We start from the raw sequence: 21258 nt of genomic DNA on the forward strand, positions 1-21258 counted from the left end.
AGCTAGGTCTGGGGTCTGAGCCTCACCTTGCTGGCTCGCTGGCCAAGGTTCCCACTGAGGTCCCAAGGGGCAGAGGCTGCCCAATCCCCACTTCCTGCCTCTCTCAGCCAGTTCCCAAGCACTTTCTGGGCCCTGGCATGGCATATCCACATCTGGTCTTAGGTCCTCGTGATGGCTTAGGAGGAAAGTGCTGCTGTCATCGCTTCCTCAAATGAGAAACTAAGCCCAGATCAGTCAAGGTGCTGCTGCCTAAGGCCACACAGCTGGCTTCTCAGCCTGCTCCGAACATATGCTTCGAACTCCTGACAACCAGCAGGTCTGGGTACCTACCTTGCAGTGGCTCTGAGAAGTAACGACGGAGGCCATCATGTAGCACGAAGTACACAGCCTTGGTGGACAGCAGCACACAGGCAGTCACTTCCAGCCCTGGGGTCTGGTAGAACACCACTGATGACCACAGGAGGTGTCTCAGCTCCTCGTTTTCAACCTGGACACAGAGCGGTGTGGGTCTGGAGGAGAGCAGGGTGGGGTGGGAGCATGCACCTTTCTACCTCCTAGACCACAGATCCCTGGCAGGACACCCCACTGCTATTTTTGTCATCCCCACTACCGAGGTGGCCTGCATACCCCGGGGACATGCCCATAGCTTCAGACAGAAAAAGGCAGGAAGCTTATCTAATCAATGTGTCTATAACTCAGAGCAGAGGAGTCGGGAGTACAAGATGGGAAGAGGGTTTGCTGGGCCAGGGACTGCAGAGGGGAGGTAGCACAAAGGGCAGTTGGCCAGAGGAAGGTAGCTCGGGACCTTCTGACCCCTGGAACCTGTGAGCAGCTGAAGCCGAGGACTATATGATACCAGAGAAATCTGAGGGCCAAAGGCGACCCCTGCCTCACCCTTAGGACTGACTGGTACCACAGTGGAGCCCACACCTCTCTGCACAATCGTCAGCTGGAGGACCCGTGCTTGGGCCACTACCTCAGCGATGCTGCTGTGGAAGAGCTCAATGATGGCGCTCCCCTGTAGGCTGGCAATGTGCCGGAGTGACGGGCAGACAGGCAAGTGCGAGGGAATCTGATTCTCCTCTGAAGTGGATTGGATCAGGTGCTCGGTTGGATACTGGGCAGGGACCTCAGCTTGTGCCAGGACCTCTGCTGGGGCTGGAGCTGGAGCCGGGGTCTCTACTGGGTCTTTTTCTGGCACCAAAGATAGAGCTGAGGCCTCTGCTGGAGCTGGAGCTGGAGCCGGAGCCGGAGCCGGAGCCGGAGCCGGAGGCAGAGTTGGAGGAGATTCCACTGGGGCTGGGACTGGGGCCGGAGCTGGGGCCGGAGCTGGGGCCGGAGCTGGAGCCTCTGCTGGAGCCTCTGGTAGGCCTGGAGCTGAGGCTGCTGCTGGGACTGGAGCTGGGACCTCCATCGGAGCTGGGGCTGGGGCTGGGGCTGGAGCCAAAGCCTCTGCTGGTCCCTCCTGGGGATGCTGGTCATCACTGCATCTCCCAATCCCCCCCAAGAAATGCCATATTAATATGTAGAACCAGGGAAATTGACATCTATGCACAACTTCAAATGTCTGAGGGCCACTTGTATATCATATATCACCACTGGGGTCACTTAGGAGATTTTATTACCAGATTCCTTATGGGAGGACAAAACAACAGAGGGAAAATACCCAGGCCCTTTCTTTTGAGTGGCAGATGGGAGCAGAATAAGTCACCCCAGGTGAAATCTCACTTTGAGAAAGTATCAAAGGTTTCAGAAATGCCACTCTAGGGTCCAGAGTGCCTGCCCAGGGCTGGGACCTGGGTTGAGTGGGTGCATTTAGAAGTGAGAACCAAAGGCTCAAACTGCTCCTCAGTTTGCCTTTGGGGTGTGCTTTGGTGGCCCATGCTCTTAGCCCACCCAGCCACCGTTGCACTTGGCCATGCCGGGCTGTCAACTGGTCTGGTCCAGACACAGGACCAAATAATGCACAGAACCTTAGAGCTCACAGAGGCTGGGAAGTCACACCCCTTTGGAAGGAAAATGTTTTAGAGGTTATCCTCTCCACTTGACCCAGTCCAACTGCTGAGACCCTTGGGGCTATGATCCTTCATTTAGCCAGGAAATACCCCAGGAAGCCTTGGGGCTACCCTCCTGCTGTCCTGGAGCAAAGATGCATCTGCTAAAGGGTATGGTTTCTGCATGTGGTCCCCTATGGGCCAGTGCCAGCAGGATTGGGGATGACAGGGAAGTAAAGACATGGTGTCCACCATTGAAGTTACACCCAGGGGAGGGGAAAGGAGAAGATGGCCATATAGCACAGGATGCTGTCTTCAGCTGGCATGATAGGAACACCAGATCCAGTCTGGAAGAGGCGGAAAGCCCTTTAGGAGTGTCATCTGGGGTTTGGGTTGGAGAGAGAAGGGAAATCCCATGCAGAAGTGGGTCTCTGCTATCAGGAGGGAAGAAAAGGGAGGTTAGGAGACAGGAGGGCCATCAAATGAAGGGCTTTCTTCCCCAGGTAGGGGAAGCCCAGGAAAGCCAGCAACATGAGGCGCAAAATCCCCATTGCTCTGTGGGACAGGAGCAGGGGAAGGGGGAGGAGAGCAAGGATAGAAGGACAGACTGCCAACCTCAGACTTCCCAGTCAGTACTTTGGTTTTCAAAGGGGCCTTGACAGAGATGACATAGCCAGCTCTGATACTTGACCTGTTACTTTTGCACCTGAGATTCTTTTCGGAGGGCAGGCAACCCAGTCCTTCCCAAGAGGGGCTTTTTGGTCACCAACAGGGAGAGCCTAGGAGCTAGTTCAGGGATGGGAGGGGCCTGAAGCAGTCCCAGATCCAGAGTCAGCCACAGAGATGTGATCCCTAGGGGTGGGGAAGCAAGTCATGCCTAGAGGCCATGCTTTGGCTCATGGGAACAGAGTGGACAGGGCCAGGTCAAAGTGACAACTCCCACTGGGCAAGTAAGGTGGGGGGCAGCTCCCTCCAACCTCCCCTACAAGGGTGGCAGGTGCCTGGATCCACACATTTTCACAGACAGCTTTCCTAAGCATCTTCTAAAGCTCTGAAGACAAGGAGGAGCCAGGTGTCAAGCCAGAGGGAGTTAAGGTTAAGGCTAGGGTGGCCAGGAGCTGGGGAGAAGCCAAGGGGCAGGACAATGGCCTGCTCACAAAACGCAGATGCCCAGAGATCACACATGCCAGTCCCATGCCCTTGGGCCCCGTGGTCTTACCTGGCCCTACCCTCAGCAGGCTGGCCATCCACAAGGGGGCCCTGAGACCTGGCCCCAGTTGCAGGAGTCTTGGCGATGACCACAGTTTTCAGGTCCTGTAGGGAGGCCCGCAGCTGGTTGTAGATACGCAAGAAGTGGAATTTCTCATGGGGTAGCACAAAGATGGCAGTGACAAAGCGGTAGCCAACAAGTAGCTCAAGCACATGGCCGTCGGCAAAGGCGCCCCGTGGCTGGGTGCAGCTGCGGGTGGGGTCCAGCAGCACTGTGGAGAGCGGCACGCGGCTGAGCTTGAAGCTGTTGCGGTTGCGGCAATTGTGGGTGCCACGGTTGGGCATGGGATTGAAGTCAGCTTTGATGACGTTGAGGTGCTGGGGTGTGAGTAGCAGCCAATAAGGAATGGCAGCAGATTTGACAGCCTCGGAGGGTGCACAGCAAGAGCGGCGAACAGCCGAGCAGAGTGTGCAGCTGGCCCACTCGATGTTGCCGGAGTAGTCCCCCGCGGCAGTCTGTACCATGCGCTTGTCACTGTAGACCAGGTAGACGGGGAAGCAGCCCTGACTGCGCTCCTGGCAGCCACCAGCCACCTTGTAGAAGGTGAGTAGCTGGCGCAGGAACTCCTGCAGGCTAGTGTGGCTGCCATAGAGGACAGGGCTGCACAGCATGGCCATGTGCTGTGGGGCGAAGCAGGAACGCAGGTCGGCGTGGAACTCATGCAGGTTCGCGGCATCCGAGATGATGAAGAGCGTGTTCTCGCTGTGCCGCACCTTGAGCACCAGACACAGCTCCGGCATGAGGAAGCCGAACTCGGTGAGGTCTCCATGTGGAAAGCAGAAGACGAAGCGCAGGGATGAAAGGATGTGCTGGCTGCTGCCCCGCGACTCCTGGTGTGGGATCTCAAAGACGGCGATGCCAAAGTCAGTGAGCACGAGGCAGGCGGCGAACTGGCGGATGCTACCCTGCACGTGGATCAGGAAGCACCACAGCACCTTGAGGATGCGGATGTGCTCCAGTAGGAAGTCCTCATCTGCGCCCAGGGCCCACTCCAGGGCCAGGCGCTCCTCCTCAGCTTCCTCATCCTCTTCATCTTCCTCCTCCTCCTCCTCTTCCGCCTGGCCTCCCTCCTCCTCTTCCTCTGCGTCTGGGGGTCCCATTTCAAAGTAGCGGTTCTCGGCAACATCTTCCTCGTCCTCATCCTCGTCCTCATCCCCCTGGTCGCCCTGGGCCTCCTCACGTTGGTTGGCAGCCTCAATCCAGGCAGGCAGCTGCCGCTCGATGGCCTGGCGGATCAGCGTGCTCAGGCGCTGGATGAAGTCCTGGTTAGTGGCCGTGTAGCCGATGCAAGTGAAGGGCAAGAAGATGATCTGGCCAGACCCAGGCACCACCTGCACCTCTGGCTCTGCGTGCTCTGGGCTGTGTGGGGAGAGGCTGGATCAGTGACTTGAGGGTCTGGAATACCCCCCCGCCCCGAGCCTGTTGCGGTACCCTTGGCCCTGGGGAACCCACCCATAGGTCTCCTGAGTCTTCTACACATCTGAGCTGTTCCTAGAACAAGGGCATGGGGAGGAGCTGAGGTGCTAACGCTGTAAGGCTGGGGACACAGCTGATGAGTACAGGCTTCCAAAGACTCAGACCACACCATACAGGACAGCTTTGTTCAGACCACACTGGTTCCCACAAGAGAAGTGCTACACAGATTTCTCAGTCATTCCAAGGCTTGCTTCTGTGAGCCCTGAGGCAATGAGTACTTCACTTGTTGATAACTAGCTCCCTTCAGTGACGCCCAGTGGCCTCCAGAGGTGGGGAAGGTGGGTTGAGGCAGTCTTAGGGCAGTTTAAATGCTAGCTCTTCCAGACCATTCAGACCTTGCATGTATAACTAGAATTGGCACTCTACTATGAAGAGTCAGAGAGTTAATGCTTTAGGTTTTGTAGGCTACCCCTACCAACTCATCTTCTTGTTTAAATAGCTCTTTAAGAATGTAACTAACAGCCAGGGAAAGTGGTGGGTGCCCATAATCCCCGCGGCTCGGGAGGCTGAGGAAGGAGGATCACAAGTTCAAAGCCAGTCTCAGCAACCCTGTCTCTAAATATAAAAACAAATGGGAATGTAGCTCAGTAGTAATGCACTCCTTGGGTTCAATCCCTGGTACTCCCCCTCAAAAAAAAAAAAAAAAAAAAAAAGAATATAATTATCATTCTTAGTTCCTGGACTATACAAAAAAGGCCATTCACTGAACTGGCCTTGATGTGCCACCACCTGGTACAGGATAACCTGAATCAGGTGAAGTTTAGGGAAAACAGACCCAAGTCCATCTCACCTGTTTATTTAAAGAAATAAATAGTTCTGTAGGACTTCTGTGAACAGATTGGTAACAGAATCTAACTGGTGACCTCTGGCCTACAGCTGAGAGTGGGCAGAAGGGCATAGACAAGCCCAGATGCCTTCTTGACTTCTTCCTTACCTTGCACCACCAACAGCTCCTGGCACGTCCCTTGGGTCATCCGGAGGTGCCTAATAGAGAAGGAAATACAATCATCCCCCAGCTTCAGCTATTCCCTGACATGTCCTGGGTGCTGGACACTGAGATGGACACTCTGCTGTCTTTGCACCTCACCATCCCCAATCCACCCACATTCACTAGGTAATCCTACCAGTACATGGCAGGGTTGGGATTCCCACCCCTGTCGGTCTGAACCCAGCCCACATTCCCAGCCCAGGGCCATAGCCTGAGTCACACTCTCAGGGGTTCTGATATCCAAGGGCTCCTCATGTCACCCAAGAACGCAGTTGCACAGTCTACCAATCCAGTCTGTGACCAGCAATGCACACCATGAGTAGGGCTGAGGTGGGTCCTAGAAAGGGCTCCCAAAACTTTCTGCATAGTGTTCAAGATCTAGGGCTTTGGAACCTACTGCTGTGTGACCCTGAGCAGGGAGTTCTGGGGCTAGACAAAGACTCTGCAAACCATCCTGGCATTGTAGGGCCATTACCCTGTGCTATGCAGAGAGATGGGGCTGGAGAGAGGCCCAGGCACCAAGACACAGCAGTGTAAGCCCCTATTACTTGCCTCCTTTTTTTTCTTGGGATACAGGGATGGGCCTCCAAAGCTTGACCGGTAGCCAGAGAGGAGACACTACAGTCACACTGTCTCAGACTACCAGAATGACAATGTTGAGAAGGGGCAGAATGGCCCCAGGGTACTACGTAGCTGGGGAGAAGTTCTGCCTCTACACTGTCTTCTTCAAGGCAGTCTGCATGTAGGCTCAGGGCTCACCCCTGCCCCTTGGCCCAATGACAGAGCACTCCCTGTTCCCAGAGAGATGGTAGGGAGGGGCATCTCACACACACACACACACACACACACACACACACACACACATAGGATGGAGAGGAAGGGAGGGAGAAGTTGAACACAGGCTTAACCATTGTGTTAATTAAGAGGACTCAACTAGAGACATGTCCAAGAGAAAGACTGTACAGGGCCAGGCACAGAGCATGAAGCTTGGCAGCATGGGCTGTGCTCCAGCCAGGCCACTGCCAACTGGACTACCTCAAGCAATAGAGTTGGCTCGCAGACGGAACAGTCTTCAGGAGTAGGCAGAGGGCATTACCTGTCCTGCAGGGATGGACTCCAAGGAATCAGAGCAGCCCCCAGCAATGGGCCGGTCCTCGGGAGTCAGACTGTCAGTAGATGAGAGGCTGCTGGCCAGGGCCTCCTCTTGCACGAACATGATCCCTGCAGAGATGGGGTGGGCGGATGGGTGGGCAGGGAGAGCAGCTGTTCAACAAAGGGGCTGGGCCTTGGGCTACCAGCATAGCCGGGGGCTAGCCAGACCCCCAAACCATCGTATGGGTAATAGAAGAAAATGGCAAAGCTAAAATCCTCAAACAGCTCAAGAAAGAACCAATGACTGCTTCTCTAATCTCAGGCAGGGAGAAGTTTTCTGAGCACACATGCAGAGGAAGAAACTGAGACTACATTAAAAAAAAAAAAATCAAACCTCTGTGGATGAATCTTAAAAACCAAGAAAACAAAATCAAATGCAAAGAGAAAAAGTACTTGCAATATATAACAAAGCTTGATATCTTTAATCTATAAGAGTTCTTACAGATTACAAAAGTGGTAGAGGGTAGAAATCCCATTAAGAGACTACAAAGAACACAGAGTGACATTCCACAGAATTGACAACAGATATAACATGTGAAAAAAGATGCTTATCCTCTCTGGCACACATAGAAAGGCAAGTTGAAGCAGACTGGTTTGTATCTTTGGCAAAGGTCAGACTCACTGTACAGCCTGGCCCTGGCCTAACTGGGTACAGACAGGCACTGGAGTTGGAGCTGACCCCTCCGTCAGGAGAGCAGTTTGGTACTATGTCCATCAAGAGCCTTAAATGTGTTCACTCCTAAAGCACCATCCCAGGAAATGACTAGCCACGACCCCAGCTCCTGATCTGACATCTGCAGGCTAGCAAATCCTCAGAGCACAGGATGCCTCACTGGGAGGCTCCAGATTCCCCCTGGGCTACTGAGAACAATTTGAGCCTGCACCCACAGGCCCCACTGAATACCACAGGGCCACCTCCCAGGGACAGCAGCATGACCTCATGCACCCTGGTAAGGCATGGGGTTTTCAAATCCTACTGAGGCTGTTTTAGGAATATTTGGACCCATTACTTCCAGTTTGCAGACTGGTGTTTCAACATGTTCTGAACTATAGCTAGAGTCTAGAGGAGCCCGGGCCTGCCTCCACACTCCAGCTTTGCCACTAGTCACCACAGCCCAAGGAAATGACTCTAAGCCCCACAGGGCATGAGATCTGTCTGGCTTGGCTGCTGTCCGACAGGACAACTCACATGGCCCAGGTCCTTTGTCCCAGGGCCGGGCAGGAAGACAACCCAAGCCCAGACACCCTCATAAAGCGAAGCAGCAGGGGCTCTGCAAGGCAGGAGGACAGCAAGCACACAGCCATGCATGAAGCAACCCCCTCCCCAGGATCTCCCCTGGGCTTTGCCTAAGCTGTCACCCTCCCCTAGAGTCCACCCTCTCCTGCTGACCCATTGAAATCCTATTCATCCTTCGAGTCACCTCAGATGCTACCTCTGCTCAAACCTACAAATGTCCCTGAACCATTCTACCCTGGGCATAGAGTTCATCTCCCCAAGTGGCTCCTTGTTCCTCAAGGGCGGTGGCCTAAATCCCCAACTAAGGATGTAGAAAGGGGAGAGTGTTTACTGACCACTTTTGTTGAGCCAAAAGCAGTGCTAAGTGCTTCCCCAGCATCAGCTCATGCGTGCCTCTCATTATTTACCACATTTCATCAAATCTAAGATGCGTGGAAACGGTGCCATCTTGGTCTTAGCAGGTGTCCACGGAAGGTTTTCCCATGACTCCATCACGAACACCAGCTGGCTGACAGCAACTAGGGGACGCCACTGACTGAAAGACGCATCTCAATTTCAGAGAAGTCGCAGGGTGGAAACGTGTGCATCTTAGAATCGATGAAGTAAGGTGTATCCAGTTTATGGTTGAGAAAACAGCTTCAGAGAGGCTACACAGGTAGCTTGAGATCACACAGCCAGGAAGTTGGAGCCTGAACTCAGCTGCCTGCTCCTAACCGCCTCTCTACACAGCTTCTCTCAGCCCTGGACCTGGCTGGAGAATCAACTCCGACATTTTGCACATCAGCCCTTATCAGTCACAATCCTCTGTGGCTCCAACAGCCATCTATAGCTCCTGCAATAACCAGCGGCCTGTGTTTTCTGGACAGTGCCCCGTTCACACTGGCCTGGGAATGCCCAGTTAATTTGCAAGTATGCTCCCACTACGGGACAGGCTGGGAGCATTAGGTGCCACTTAGCAAAGCTGCTCTCACATAGGAGAAATCCCTGCCCATCCGGGCTAGCTCCAGTAACAATGGCTGAACACACACGAATGTGGATGCCTCTACATTTGTGAGGAAAAAAGCAACATTTTCTTGCCACTAACTCCCCAATCCCTGTTTGGACATGAGGAAACGTGGACAGGGACAGTCTGTCCACTTCCTTCCTGGACTGTGGCCTGTACAAACAAGTGGTGAGAAAGGGCCACTCAGCAGATGGGATAGGGGACATCAGGAGAGACCTCAGGCAGGGGTTTGACCTTGTCATTTCTCACCCAAAGGAAAGAGATGTGCACACAAAGACATCCACTGCAGTTTTATTTATGAGAGGTGCAATCTGAGACAATGTCTCAACGTCCAGTGACTGGGAAGTGGGGACAGACTACAGAAGCCACTCTGCAGAGTGCCCCAGGTGAGAGAAAGGGGGAAATAAGGCTGGACCTAGGCTGCTGCAGAGGCTCATCACTGAAGGGTGGGAATGGGGCGCTGCCTGTAGTTGCAGCCTTGGGGGAGACACCCCTCCCCACTGCCCGCCCAGGGCCTGCTCTTTACCAGCTTATTCTCCACTTGCTGTTCTCCATAATCGCTTATTGATTCACTGATTCAACAGTTGCTGACTAAGACTGGCCAGCCATGTCCTTGGCCTTGGGACCAGACGCATCTCCCTGTCCCTGAGAAGCCTTCGGTTACGCACTTCCTCTATAGGGTCGCCAGTGCTGTGGGACCCCAAAGAGGGGCTTGACTTCCATGCAGATGGCAGTGATAGGGAAGCTTCCTCACAGGGATCCATACCCTCTTTTCTTTTTACATAAAAAAATACAGCCAAAAAATTTGTCAAGAGATTGACCAAAGCAAACAGGCAAATGCTCTGGCACCTAGCCCCACCGCTCCATTTTTATCAATTCTCTTCCGCACGGCATGGTGGTAACCTCAGTGTGCTGCTCTGCGTCGGGCTTTTGCCTTAATGTTAGTAAGTGTCTCCCTTCTTGCTGCCAGTCTTCTCTCCCTGATGGGACTGCTGCAGAGGGTTCTGTACCACAGATGCCTCTCCCCGCCCCTCTTTGGTGTGCATGTCACAGCCCATGTGTTGCCAGCAGGGAGCACTTCACACCCCTCCCTAGCATCTGATCCCTCTCTAAGAGAAGATCCCTTCCAGCGGGGTTGCCAGGTCAAGGGGTGGGAATGTGTTTCTGGCTCTTGAAATAGGGTCAAACTGGTTTCCCAAGGCCTCACACCAAGTTCTGCGTCTCCAGGAGCCCGGGTGGGCGGCGTTCTTTCCTGCGTGTCCCAAGCCTCAGCTCCACTTGGGACGGCACACCCGCCCCTCTTCTGTTGGGGCCGGGCCAGCAGACACGCTCATGGGACCTGCTTCACTCACTCATCTCCGAGGATGCCTGGGTTCAGAGGTGAAAGCCCTTTGAAAACGCTAAGACAGTGGGCAGATGAAAGGGATGGGTCTTCCATGGGTCCACAGGGACACAGACAGCCCATCTTGATCCCACAAAAGCAGTGTTTTGGGGCTGAGCCACGCCCTGAGAGCCTCAGACATGAGGTAAGGATAAAAGGAAGTTCCCCAAATGGGGATCAGGGCTCCAGACTCAGTAACGTAACAAGGCTTGGCTTCCCATAATGAGCAGCTGACCTGCTCATGCTGCCAAGGGGAACGAGTCCTCGTGAGCCAATAGCCCCGAGTCTGCTCTATTAGACACCCTGTGGTCTCCTAGAGGAACTGGAAGCAGGTGTCAGAGCATCAGGGATCCTCACTAAGCAAACAACAGAACTGAAATCAGGCCGGGCGCACTTGCTGCGCCACCTGAGGAGCCAGCCTGCGGACGGCACCACCCTCCCTGTGCCCAATCCTGAAGGAAGCAGGTGCCAGCATCTCTCCCCCAACCCCAGCCCAGCCAGGGGGCCCAGGCAGGGGCTGTGCAGCTCTGCTAGGAGCAAGATCCATATGTGATTACCTTGGTTGGAGAGGATGGGCTGGGGCAGGGAGGCAGAGGTGGGAGCCGTGGTGGGAGGAGAGCCACTGGGTCCAACGCAGGGGGCAGCTAAGAGCCGAGAATCCTCACCAACCTGGGGAGAAGCGCTTGAGTCAGCCGGGGAGAGATGATAAAGCACAGGAAGAACGGACTGACAAGGTCAGAGTTGAGGAAGGAGGCGCTCAATGGTTCTCACAATAAGGTGATGAAAGTAGCCTCACAGTAACTTGAGGGGCAGGCACCATCACCATCCTGTCTCACACATAAGGACCTAGAGGGTGTGGCCTTCCGGAAGTCATGCAGCCTGGGAGCAGTGCAGCCAGGACTTGGTGGCCCTGAGCGATCCCAGAAATCAGCTCCTCTTTGATTGGTTCTTCACCACTACCCCTCCACCTTCCATATAAATGCCCACCTTCTTCTCTGGGTTATTCAGTTTGGACTTGACATCCTTGGCTTTCTGAATTGCTTTTAGTACTTCCACAGTGTCCAGCTCCTTCTCTGTGGTTGCCGTGTCATCCAGACAGACCTAGAGTCCACAAAGTGGTTCTTAGCATGCGGATAGGCATGTGTGGTTGGAAGACAATGGTAAGCCCCTGCTTGGGAGTGAGCATGAGCATCCATTGTAGGCCAGGCCCTATGAGGACACTGGAGGCTGAGGGACGCTTAGCCTTATGGGAAGTGGGCTCTTCACCACCCACAGAAATGACATGGGAGCAATTTGGAGGGGCCTATGGAGTCCCACACTGCCTCATCTGTCTCTGGGTGTCCCTCTCCAAGGAGAGGCAGTAGCCTCTTGGGTGGCTGGTATTGGGGGCAAGGAGGTAACATGCACTAAGCCCTCATAGATGGAGCTGAGCTGGTCAAAGAGCAAGGGGAGCACCTTCTGGTTAGGGGAATGGGGAGGCTAAAGGCATGAGAGCAGAAGGAGCAAGCGAGCGTGCAGGCACGCAGTGTGGCCAAATGAGGGAAGGTCCCAAGGGCCTGGACAGGAGCAGACACTATGACTCCAGGTCTGGACTCTGGACTCCTCTGGGGAGGAGATGGCATCTTGTGAAGACTATCTTGGGGATAGTGTGGAAAGGCAGCACTTGGGGCAGAAAAGGGGCAGAGTGGGATGTAAATAGCCTCCCAAGTACTTTCTGACTTGGGGTTTGGGGAAGACAGAGGTTCCAAGGACTGGTGAGAGAATGGGGGCAGGGTTGCTTGAGGCTGAGGGAGAGGAATGAGCCTGATGAAGGACCTATTTGGTCAGCATGGTGGTGGTGGTGTGGTGGTGGTGGTAGTTGGAGAACCAGAGCCAGCAGGCAGCAGGCATTGGGTTGGGCTACACTAGCAAAAATGGACAAACCCTTGGACTTAACAGTCAGGCAGCGTGGCCAGAAGTTTTCCAGGAAACATGATTATTTTAAGTATCTTTTTTCTATTCCTTGTCTAGAATTAACAAATTATTATTATTATTATTATTATTTTGGTACTAGGGATTGAACCCAGGGGGCTCTTAACCACTAAGCCACATCCCCAGCTCTTTTTCACATTTTATTTAGAGACAGGGTCTTGCTAAGTTGCTTAAGGCTTCACTAAACTGCTTTAACTTGTGATCATTCTGCCTCAGCCTCCTGAACTGCTGGGATTACAGGAATGTGCCTCCATGCCCAGCTAGCAATGCTATTTTTTTTTTTTTTTTTTTTTAAAGCTGAAAACAGTTTCTCCATACTTTGAGTCTGAGCCTATGTGTTCTCGGTGAGTCCTCCTGGCCTGAAGCTCTAGACAGATGTGGCAAGAAGCTCCCTGACATGCCCCATGGGAGAGGGGTGCAGCAGATTTCCCAAATGAGAGGCTCTCAGGTGAGCTTCTAAAGCAAGTGAGGGCAGAACAATGGACAACCCTGCCTCAGTCTGCCCATGTGAACCTGGACTCCATCCTACCCATCTCTTTGGGATCCACTGGTGGCACAGGCGGGTGGTGGTGGTGGGGCTTACCTCAGAAGCCCGCTCTCCGAACTGAGCGAGCACCTTGGTCCGGTAGTCAGGGATGATGCTCAGAGGATTATTCAGCAGGGCCACGTGCTCCAGACATGGGAGGCTGCCTATGCTCCTGACCTCTTCCATCTGCAAGGCATGAGTGCATTTCCCTTTGGCCATTCCCTTTGGTCCCTTCTAACACTTCAGCAACAGGACAACACATTGGATGGTCTCTTTTAAATGAAAGGAATTTTAATGATTTTCTTTAAGTGATCAACACCAAAGCCTGGCAATCCCAGAGCCCAGAGAGAGCTCCTTGGGATGTGGCTCACCTGCTCAATCCTGTTATCACTGAGGTCCAGGTTGACCAGGGAGTACAGCTTGTGCAGGCCACTCAGACTCTCTAGGAGGTTGCCTGCCAGGTTCAGGGTCTTGATATTCCCCAGCTTGGTGTGGACGCCTTCCAAGGAGGACAGCTTGTTGTAGGACAGGTCAAGGTGCACGAGGTTGTACAGGTGCTGCAGCGGCATTGAGAACAGGGCAGTGGCTGAGTTTAGGCCTCCACAGAGACACGACAGATAGAAGCCCTTCCATCAGAACTAGTTATACATGGCAGTTCCATCTGTCTGCTCTGACAATTTTTAGGAAGGGAAGCCTCTTTTCTCCTACACATGTGCCACAGCCCAGAAACAGCCCTAGCAGGCAGGTTAGGGATGAGAACTGAAAATAAGCCTGCCTGTCTTCAGGATGGAGGTTCACCATCTCTATCACACTTGGCTTGTATTTATTCATCATTTATAATTCTTTGGAACAAGGACAACAATCACTCCAGCATTATCATAGGATCCTTCAAGGGAAGGTGGCAATCCCCACCCCCTGACCTCCCAGGAGGTCAGGACCTTGGGGGAAGCTGTATAGGCAGCAGTTATCTCCACAGACATTACCTGCAGGTTGTCCACGACCAGCACTCCATTGTGACTCAGGTCCAAGAACTCAATCTTTGGGATCAGTTTCTTACAAAACAAAAGAAGAACCAATGTTATTCTAGGAGGAGGCTGGATCCTACAGACCCTGCACATGGTGGCTGGGCAACCTGGGGCTCTTCCTTCTGACCACAGACTTCCAGCAGGCTGTCCCTGCAGGGCCAATGATGTGACACCTCTTGTTGCCCACACAGTAGCACATCCAAGGCATACAGGGACTCCAGAGCTGAACAATAGCCAATGCTTTACAGAACATTTGGTTTAGAAAAACGACAAATTGTAATGTCCCAGACAGAGGAAGGAGCCTACATTTCTTCTAACCCCGCTCTTCTTCCCACTGAGAAGTGTAGACAGAATCATATGCCCATTGCCCTAACACCATCTGGATGTCATCTTTACATGGGCACATCTGTAACACAGGGAGTGATTTTTGTGCCTACTCAGAAGTGTGTCATCACTTACTGTGGTCCTAGAAATAACAAATGTACATGCAATTAATATGCTTTGTTTGGTTCTAAGTATTACCTTACCAATTATAAAGATTCTTATTTTGAAATTTAACATAAAAATTATGGGGAAGGCATAGGGACCTGGTTACAGGTTTTCTGTGGTTTTTCCAGAAAAGTCAACCCAACCTGAGGCTTTGGTTAGGCCACAGAGGCCCATGACACTGGCTGCTGCAAGCATACCACAGACTCGTCGATCTCAGAGATGCTGTTGTGGCTCAGGTCGAGAGTGGTCAACGCCTGCCATGTGGGGATGACAGCAGTCACAGGGCCTTCAAGTGTTGTGCCTTCTGGCTCCCACTCATCAAATTCTGAGGCTTCGGGAACGAGGACTTCCTGAATAAGAACATCTGTTAAGCACTATGCTCAGGCCCTCACGCAACACTAACTAGAACACTACCGCTGCAAAATTAAAGGAAGGACTGGAGCATATTTAGCATGTGGAAGTGAGCTTGCATTTAAACAGGGCTTTGATGCATGTGTCTTTAAGCGATTGTGAAATAACTGAAAGGTTTAGCAACTAACAGCAGATTGAAATATGTTCCTCTGCCGCAGGAGCAAAGGTTGCTCAAGCCCTCAGGGGCCTCTTCCACTCGGTGATGCCTTTTCTGGCTAACCCTCAGAGGCTGAAGGTCCAAACTCAGTGTTGCTAGGCAACTGTGCTTTCAGAGTGGTCTCCACTGTGGCGAGCAGGTCTTTTTAACCATTACTTCACAGGGACAAAATCAGTGCTAAGTCAAGAGTAGCAGCAGAGAGCATTGGGACCACCAAGGGAGAGAGGCAGACCTCCTTGGTTTGACCTTTTAAAAATATTTTTACCATGGTACCTGAGAACTCAGGCTCTTATGCATGCTAGGAACGTGCTCCACTACTGAGATGTTTTTTAAGACAGGATCTCACTAAGTTTCCCAGGTTGGCCTCACAAACTTGGAATCCTCCTGCCTCAGCCTTTAGAGTAACTGGGATCTCAGGCATGTGCTACTGGGCCTGGCTCTTGGCTTGATTTTTGAGGTTTATAAAGACCTCTCCTCTTGTAAGGATCACCCCAGGTTCCTTCATCCAGGCAGCAAGGAATGCCTTGAAGAGGGACAAGGTGGCCCAATGCTCTTGTTCTCTCCAGTTTCCTCTTTGCAGTCAGCAGCCTTAAGAGAAAGAATTTTTACCAAACCCAAATCTTAATCAGATGCCCTTAGTCATAAAATTAGCCACCTTATGCTTTTTCTATACTCAGGGAAAGATTTTAACATTACTAAGATGCAAGCCATGAAAAGGTAAAAGAAACCTCCTACATTCTCAATTGGTTCCAGCACTTCTGCAACCTCACCTTCTACTTCAAGTCCATGGAGGACAAGACACAAATAAATGCTAAGCCAGGCCTCATTAGGCTTTGAGGAACAGTTATATTAATCTAACTAACAAAGGTCCTGTCACCTGTATAGCTTTACAGTTTGTTCACTAGAAAACAGTGGCCTTTTAAATTTCTTTTTTGGAGGAAAAAACCAAGTTCCTTAAAATGTCTTGTTAACAATATTTTTTTTAAATATTTTTTTAGTTGTAGATGGATACAATACCTTTATTTTATTTATTTATTTTCATGTGGTGCTGAGGACCAAATCCAGTGCTTCATCCGTGCAAGGTAAGCACTCTGCCACCAACACAAACCCAGCCCTTGTTAACAATATTGATCTTTGATGAAGATGTAGGCTATAGTCTCAGGGGTTATCAAGTGCTGGGAGGTGCCGGGGAAAATCTAACCTCTGGGTTCTAATGGATGTGGCCTTGTTGGTAGCTGTCTTCAGTGGTGGGGACCACAGCCAAGACCTTGCCCTGTAGACAGTGCCCAGGTAGGAAATAGGTTAAGCTTACCTTCATTGAGGTTGCCGAGAAGCGGACACTCATCGTGGCTAAGGTGGGCTTTGAGGCAACCAGCCCTCGGATGTGCTTTGCATCACAGTGACTTATCTGGAACAACAACAAAAAAATCTGTGTCTCAGAAATAAATCCTGGCTCTATCAGAAGTCCCAGGAAGGGGGTGTTCATCATGCATACACAAAGGAAGCCTAACAATGGGCAGCCCAAATTCTTAAGAGGCAGGAGGTGACTCAAAATCTACGCCTTCCTTTTTCCTAATGCTATTTAGAGCTGACTAAACATTCTCTGAAGTATCTACAAGAAAGGCGTCTAGAGTCTAAGACTCACAGTGAACCACAAATTCCATTTTATCTGTAAGGGCTGTTTGGGGATTAGCAGGTGGTCAGAAAGGGTGGATCATGGAAACCAGTGCTAGGGAACAAGGGGCCCTCACAATCCTCCTTTTTACCCAGTCCCACCCTACTGCCTTAACTGTTCTGTAGTGAGGAGAGAAATTAATACCAAGCACACTGCCCCTGAGGGCTTCATACCCACAATCAGACCAGCAGAGCCCCAAGTTGCTGAATGGGGCTGGGTAGGCTTTCCTTATTCCCCAGGCCTCACTCAGCCTACAGTGGTTGAGGTTCATATCTAAGTTTCCTTAAAGAGGAATGGCTTTCAAGGTCTGAAGCAAACCTAGATAGTTACAGGCAGAATAGGTCAATGGGTAGCACAGGCTCTAAAGCCAGACTCAGCTAAATTCAAACTCCAGTTTCCTCTTCTTAATTGTGTGATCCTGGCCAAAATCCCCCATCCTCCTAAACTTCAGTTTCCTCAATTGTAAACTGGAAATGAAAGTGCCCCCTTCATAGGGCTATTGGGAAGATTCAATCAAGGAGTATTCACCAGGCATAGGACTCAGATTGAATGCAAAAGCCAAGTTTAGGACACTTATGCTTGAAAACATTTCAAACAGCTTTTACTATTCATTACTAATTCCATTTTCTTTCATTTTTATATATTTCTCTACTTATTTTGGTATTGGGGATTGAACCCAAGGGTGCTTTACTTCTGAGCTCCATCTTCAGGTCTTCATTTTTTTATTTTGGGACAAGGCCTTGCTAAGTTGCTTAGGCTGGCCTTGAATTTACAAGCCTTTTGCCTTAACCTTCTAAGTCATTGGGTTTACAGGTGTATGCCATGGTGCCTGGCTCCATTTTCTTTTAAAAAAAGTAATAAAAGTTAAGTTTTGAGAACTAAGGAGCCCAGTAGCAAGGAGTGCAAATCATTTCTCACTAGTGTGGGTGACTCAAGAATTGGGAACCCTCAAAGTCCTTTGTCTTGGCAAATAAAGACTTGGAATTGGCTCTGTCTGACCTTCAGGATGACTTCCCAGGACTTCTATTTGAACGATGCATATTCCCTGACGCCATGAGAGGCTCAGAAGCAGCAGACCATAGTGCTTTACTACTTTAAATGCCTGCTGCTGTCCATGCTAAGAATGGAAACATGCAGACTGGCCAAGGACAGGAGAAGTCCCCCTTTTTGTCTGCCTTTAGACGAACCTGACTCTCCTGCAACAAAATCCCAAACCCAAAAGCAACAGTACTCCCGGATATGATGGCACGTGTCTGTAATCCCAGTAGCTCAGGAGGCTGAGGCAGGAAGACAGCAAGTTCAAAGCCAGCCTCAGCAACTCAGTAAGACCCTAAGCAACTTAGTGAGACCCTATCTCTAAATAAAATATAAAAAAGGTCTGGGAATGTGGCTCAGTGGTTCAATCCCCAATACCAAAACCAAAACCCAAACCAACAGTACTTTACAATTAAATCTGGAACCCTGACACCAACACTGTTCCCTAGCCACAGATATATGAGAGCCAGACAATGCCCACTCTGGGCTTGGCCCTGCCTACACTTGCCACAGGTCTGGGCCTTACCTCCACCTGGTGAAGAGACTTGAATATGGACAAGTCAAATGGCAGGAGTTGTTCCCGAATGTTGCTGTTCCCAAAAGGTCCTTCTGTGCCAGAAACCTGAGGCCAAAAGATGTGGCTTAAATTAGGGATGCTGTTGCCACCCATCTCCAGCCACATTTTTGTGTTAGCAGCTGCTAAGCCAGAAACTTTGACCACCTCTACCTTCAGCAAGGCAGGCTAAGGCTGAGGTTTAAACTAGATATTAGGTGATGACGCCCCCTAGTGCTCTCAGTCAGAAGAACAGTGCCAAGAATACCAGGCAATGTGCCTTCTTTGGAAAGGGCCCCATCCACAACTCCTCCACACAACTATGCCAGTTAGCTGTCAGGCCCCACAGATGACTGAATGGCTTTCCATCACTGAGATGTGCTGCAGCTTTACCTTAAGGTATTTAAGGCGACAGGTGAAGTCCAGAATGTGCCCAAGGTCAGTCTTGGCATCTCCACTGGCGCACGTGGGTTTTCCTTGCTGCAGCTGCTCGGTGACTGCATAGAGCTGCAGGGGCCTGATGGCAAAGACCTCACCAGCCCCCAGGAGCTGTTCTCCTGCAACAGCCATGCCCTGAGGGATGAGTGTCCGGCAGCAACCCTAGCACACAGTATAGCCAGGGAGTCTGCCCATCAGGCCAACAATAGTCAAGCACTGCACAAGCATGTGTGTGTGTGTGCCCACAGTGTTGGGACTAAGCATGCAGAAACAGTTGCCCTCCTGAGCTCATACTGCCACAGGGCAACCCTGGACATGTGAACAGGGAAGAGCCATGGGGACGACCCAACTGGGCAGTCACCCTGCAGAGTGAGGTTAAGTCAAGATCTAAGTAACTGAGCCAGGATAAGGCTGATAAGAGGCAGTGGTTCTGGGCAACAGACCTACACTGTGATCTACAAAAGGCAGATGTTTGGGTTAGGTGCAGGCCTAACATGCCAGCAGCACAGAGCCTGAAAGCAAGATGGCTACTGAGCCAGACTAACTGGCATTTGGTTCTTGTTCTGCTCTTCCTTCTAGTCATGTAACTTCAAGCAAGTCACAAGCCTCCAACCACCAGTGTTCACACCTCAACCTCTAGGGGGAAGGCAGAAGGATGATAAACACAGGGCTGGATGATTCAGGGCATGCTCCTTACATATTATCTACTGTCACCATGTTCTCTGGCAAAGACAAATCAGGAAAAGAGGGTCGCCTACAACCCACCTTCCAGCATCCCACCACAGGGGCTTGAGAATCCTAAGGTGAAGCATCACTCCTCACCTGCAGGGCAGGTAAGTGGGCAGGCTTGGCTGTGGGCCAGGGCCAGAATTTAGGCACCCCCAAAGAAGTGGCCCTGGCTAGGACGCAACAGATTGATTTTTGTGCCACCCTGGGCCTCCAAGCCACCTAGTAAGAGTATGTAAGTTGTACCAGCACTTTAAGGACCAATGGCCACATACCTTTTTCAAAGAGATCTTCAGCCAGTGCTGCGGTAATGCCATTTATTTCCTGCAAAGAAAACAAAACCTGTGGTTAGAGATTCCACCTGCCCACAGCCATGGGATTTGCATATGACCCCAATCTACCCTCTCTGCTGTTGTAGTACCAAGTCTCTAGAGTGAACAAATTAAACCTATAATGAACAAAGAAGCTTAGGAAGGGAAACTAAGTATTTTCAGTTAAGTGAATACCTAAAAGGGCTGCTCAAAAGCCAGGAAACCAAACTAATGCTGAAAGTCCAGGTTCACAAGGACAATGTGGGGTGTAATATGGCCCAAGAGGCCCACAGAACGTGGCTGCAGGAAGCCAACAGCTCCCAAAACTGGGTCTGGAGTACTTAAGAGAGGGCATAATAAAAAGATTCCTTTCTTCCAAAAGAAATAGGATTTCCTATCATCCTAGTGATCTAGGATCTCCCAGGGCCAACCCTCCCTGGAAATGACCATTTCTATTTTCTCCCATGTTTTACATGTGTCTGGATAAAGAGTGGACACTGTTCTCTTCCTGGACTCATCCTTTCCAGACTCACAACAGTGTCACTTAGTCCCAGGGTTAGAGGTGAGAAAGATTTTCTTTTTGAATGATGTGATGAAGGAAGCATGACAAGGACAAGCCTTCAGACAAATTAAAGCTAACAAGTTGTGCTCTAATTTCAACTGGGTAATGCTGAGTAGTTGTTGGTTCTGGCTCACTGAATCCTCCCAAGACCTACAGAGGAAGTTTTATTAGGGGGATACCAGGGATTGAGACCAGGGGGCGCTTAACCAGTTAGTCACATTCCCAGACCTTTTTGAAATATTTTATTTGAGTTGCTTTAGGGTCTACTAAGTTGTGGGGCTGGCTTTGAACTCATGATCCTCCTGCCTCAGCCTCCCAAGCCACTGGGATTACAGGTGTGTGCTGGTAGGCAGGGTGGAAGTTTCTATCTTGAGCCCTGTTAAATACATGAACAAACAGGTAGGGGAGGTACTGTGACTCTTCAATTTTATATTGTTTGAAACTAGTAAAGCTACACTCAAACTCTTGCCCTGGGGCTCTCCCTGTATACAACCAATTACTTCACACTTCAGTGGGTAACTGTGGGGTTGGCAAAGACTCCCAAATCAGAATTTTAACTGACAGATGGCAGCTAATAGGGCTTCTTGTAAACAGATCCAGATGGAGGCTACAAAATCACCTTTATAACTCATGGGAACATTGCTGCCATCAGGATATGCAATTCACATGTTTCTAGGACGTAAGAGGCACCAGACTGCAGGAGACAGAGTGTCCCTTTCCTGTTTTTCTCTTTGGTTGTTTGTCTCTTTCTTATTATCTTTTATACATCATGGCTACCTGAATAGTTGTTTATATGCTGTAAACATTTCCTCCCAGCCTGTGTACGCCTTTTACTTTTATTCAGGTGGTTTTGATATAGCAAGATTTTTTATTTTTAT

At 50.9% G+C, this 21258-nt stretch overlaps 1 protein-coding gene across 9 annotated transcripts in view; it reads right to left on the reverse strand.

The window, feature by feature from the left end:
• Window positions 1-21258, reverse strand: part of NISCH (nischarin) — a 37657-nt gene that overhangs the window by 2464 nt on the left and 13935 nt on the right. The window contains exons 4-19 of one of the 9 annotated variants that reach the window (XM_081284916.1): window positions 19783-19831; window positions 18737-18900; window positions 18317-18412; window positions 16393-16488; window positions 14710-14862; window positions 13982-14050; window positions 13370-13555; window positions 13056-13184; window positions 11489-11602; window positions 11059-11170; window positions 6825-6949; window positions 5675-5724; window positions 3978-4623; window positions 3214-3308; window positions 977-1484; window positions 331-487 (exon numbers count right to left, since the gene is read on the reverse strand). In XM_081284916.1, coding sequence (XP_081141042.1) covers window positions 331-487; window positions 977-1484; window positions 3214-3308; window positions 3978-4623; window positions 5675-5724; window positions 6825-6949; window positions 11059-11170; window positions 11489-11602; window positions 13056-13184; window positions 13370-13555; window positions 13982-14050; window positions 14710-14862; window positions 16393-16488; window positions 18317-18412; window positions 18737-18900; window positions 19783-19831 — 2749 coding nt within the window. Of the gene's footprint in view, window positions 1-330; window positions 510-930; window positions 1485-3213; window positions 4624-5674; window positions 5725-6824; window positions 6950-8193; window positions 10521-11058; window positions 11171-11488; window positions 11603-13055; window positions 13185-13369; window positions 13556-13981; window positions 14051-14709; window positions 14863-15549; window positions 15669-16392; window positions 16489-18316; window positions 18413-18736; window positions 18944-19782; window positions 19832-21258 lie in introns of those variants that run through there. The other 8 variants (XM_081284914.1, XM_081284915.1, XM_081284918.1 and 5 more) reach the window with 8 other exon arrangements.

Source organism: Spermophilus citellus, assembly GCF_964194105.1.
Source record: "Spermophilus citellus genome assembly, chromosome: 3".
In the NCBI taxonomy this organism is placed as follows: domain Eukaryota; kingdom Metazoa; phylum Chordata; class Mammalia; order Rodentia; family Sciuridae; genus Spermophilus; species Spermophilus citellus.